Source organism: Sinocyclocheilus anshuiensis, unplaced genomic scaffold, assembly GCF_001515605.1.
Source record: "Sinocyclocheilus anshuiensis isolate Anshui unplaced genomic scaffold, SAMN03320099.WGS_v1.1 scaffold1098, whole genome shotgun sequence".
In the NCBI taxonomy this organism is placed as follows: Eukaryota; Metazoa; Chordata; class Actinopteri; order Cypriniformes; family Cyprinidae; genus Sinocyclocheilus; species Sinocyclocheilus anshuiensis.
This window is the reverse complement of record NW_015538053.1, coordinates 1,075,993-1,079,081: the sequence shown is the minus strand read 5'-3', so window position 1 is coordinate 1,079,081 and position 3,089 is coordinate 1,075,993. Positions and strand designations below refer to the sequence as shown.

The 3,089-nt window shown below is 41.2% G+C and overlaps 1 protein-coding gene across 1 annotated transcript in view; it reads right to left on the bottom strand.

Moving 5' to 3' along the window:
- Positions 1-631: 631 nt before the first annotated feature.
- The window catches only part of lrfn5a (leucine rich repeat and fibronectin type III domain containing 5a), a 63,590-nt gene continuing 61,132 nt past the window's right edge, over positions 632-3,089 (bottom strand). The window contains exon 3 of the mRNA XM_016478539.1: positions 632-1,693. Coding sequence (XP_016334025.1) covers positions 709-1,693 — 985 coding nt within the window. The 3' untranslated portion in view covers positions 632-708. The remainder of the gene's footprint in view (positions 1,694-3,089) is intronic.

The window sequence follows — 3,089 nt, the reverse complement described above, 5'->3', positions numbered from 1 at the left end:
ATCAATGTCACTGAAAAGAAAAAGCTTTGATTTTCTTTTAAAAATATCAATTTAATAACAGGTCCCAGTATCAAGTCCTTATATAGTTGTTTTTTTCCCCAATAAGAGTTTCTCTATAATATGCAGGAAATGTAATTTCCTTGAATAGAAAGGCTTTTTTGTGAAATCTCATGTTTCCTTCCATCCGGGTAACCGACACAAAGCTTGTATCCAGTAGGAGCCCCTGGTAAGAGGTCACAGGAAGGCACCAATGCTTTCCTCTTACCATGATGCTCGGCGTGTGCAGTGAAGATGGAGGCGTGTCTCTCTCGGGTGATGGATCTTGCTCAGAGCGGCTCTCGAACCTCCCTCAAGGCAAACATCCACATTAATCCATGGATTTCCAAAAACATTAATAAAAAGACAGCAGAAAATATGATTTGCAGATGGAAACAAAAGAAATGGTGCAAAACGTGCACATTCATACGATCACACACATCTATATACTATGAGCGCCTATACACATCCACCCACACACACGAACGCACATACACAATGAGATGCGGGCACTCCATCTAGTCTACAGCAGTCGTACATTCACACGGTGCTCTTATACACACACACACACACACACACACACACACACACACACACACACACACACACACACTCGAACGCACGTACACAATGAGATGCAGACAATCCATCTAGTCTCCAGCAGTCGTACATTCACACGGTGCTCTCTAGAATCCACTCTGAACTGGAAAAGGCAGTTTTCTCACTGTCTAGATTTGAGTTCGCCATTTGGACTAGCATTCCATTCACAGACATACTCCGCTTGCAAAACACGTTGCCCAGTTTCTGCGAGCCAATGTAGCAGTGATGTTTCGACAGGTTCTCGTTCAAAGAGTACCTGCGTTTAGCCCGTGCTCCTTCCACGGGCAGTGTCATATACTTGGACGAAGACGGACGAGCCCTCCTTAAAATCGGAGTGTCTTTGAAGCGGGATGGACGGGGTGGAGGGGTTGGGACCGGCTGCTGAAGAGCGGTGGAGTTGTTGCGGTTGGTGTTTTGCGTCTCTGCATTGAGCAGCGCCTCTACTTTGGGCTCAGCGCAGGCCGCCGGGATGGGCTTTGGCGCTGGTTTGCGCTTTGGCTTTAGTGACCCTGAAGAGCCGGGAGTTGTCCAGCTTTGGCTTACCAGGGAAGTGGAGGTGGTGCAGTCTGGGATGGAAGTCTCTGAGGTGTGGGTTTGGGAATCTGGAGGGGGAGGAAGAGGTGCGGCGGAGCTCTTTTTGCACCCCTCGCCCTCCTCTAAGCTGAAAGCAGCTTGTTTGGAGGCAGACGGTGTGACGGTACAGCCTTGGGATTGCGCCCCGTTGGTTTGAGAGTGCACGTCGGTGACCAAGGTCCCCTTGGCGGCGGCGCTGCTGTTGCACACCTTGTAGCGGATCATGAGGATGATGATGAAGATGAGGACGGAGGCGACGATTATGCCCCCGATGATGATGATCATAGTGCCGCCCAAGAACTGGGACTGCATGAAGTGGCAGCGCAGATATTCCGATTCAGTGGTGAACTGCACGCAGCCCACAACCCGCGTAGCCGTCAAGGAGGTTATGCCGTCATCGTAAATAGCCAGCACACAGAGGTCGTACTGCGTCCCGGCGGCCAGGTTATTCACCAGGAAGTTTTTACTCGTTGGGGGAATCATTCTGTTGGGTGTAGAAAAGAAGAGTGTTAGAATAAAACATGATATGTTTCATTCATCATTCATTTATTAAACAGCCGTAAGGCTTATTAACAACCTCAAGAGTGGTGCCAGTTCTTGCTAAATTTTAATTTACATATTTTTCAGCTCAGCATCGGCCCTGAGAGAGTAATATACTCCTACATATATGGATAAGAAAAAAAAAACATGTTTTTTTTTGGCAATTCATATAGATACACCTGCAGCGTGAACAATGAAAAAAAAGAAAGAATAAGAATGACTTATGCAGTCTCTAAATTTAAAAAAAAAAGTTTATAATAACATCATGTAATTATCCTTTCTTTTTTTAATGCATCACGGCATGTCCACTTGACCATAATGAAATATGTCATAATATTATATACATACGCAATGTAATATATGCATACACTACCATTCAAAAGTTAAAGGTCATAAAATATGTTTTGATGCTTTTGAAAGAAGTCTCTTATGCCCAAGGCTGCATTTATTTGATAAAAAATACGAAATATTATTCCATTTTAAAATAACTGTTTTCTATTTTAATAATTTTAAAATGTATTTTTTTATTCATTTATCTATTGCAAAACTGCATTTTTAGCAGTTATTATTAGTCTTCAGTGGCATGATTTGTTTCAGAAATCATTCTAATATGATGATTTGGTGCTCAATAAACATCTTGTTATCAATGTTGAAAAGAGTTGTGCTGCTTAATATTTCTTTAGAAACTATTAACTATTAATTTTCAGGACACCATTTATTTTGGAAAAAAAAATTTTAACATTATAAATGTATTGCATCCTTGCTGAATAAAGGTATTTATTTCTTAAGGAAGTAAGGAAGGAAGGAAGGAAGGAAGAGAGGGAGGGAGGGAAGACCTTACCGACCCCAAACTTTTGAACAGTATATATTTGCCAGAAAATAAGTAAGGTGTAAAGTCCAATCAGGACCCTGATGCAAAGCAAAGTCCACTGCTATAAAGCAATCATCATACAAAAAAATATGACTGGTGGTCACCACAACTGAGCAAACAACTAGGGATGCACCGATACCACTTTTTCCAGTACTCGCCCGATACGATACTTTTATTTTTGGTACTTGCCGATACAGAGTACCGATACCAATATTTTATTGCATTTGTAAATTTGAAAAATATTGGGTACAGAAACCAAAAGAGTATGTACAATGTTAGTTGGTTAACTTCATTTATCAAATAGATACAGTCAAACCAAAATTTATTCAGACACCTTCAACATTTCTCACATTATCACAGTTTATTCGCTATAGTTTAGAAAATGGTAATAAAATATGACAAGAACTCAGAGTTAAACTGTTTCAGAACAAATTCAGCTTGATAATGTTAGATAACTTTGATAGAAAGG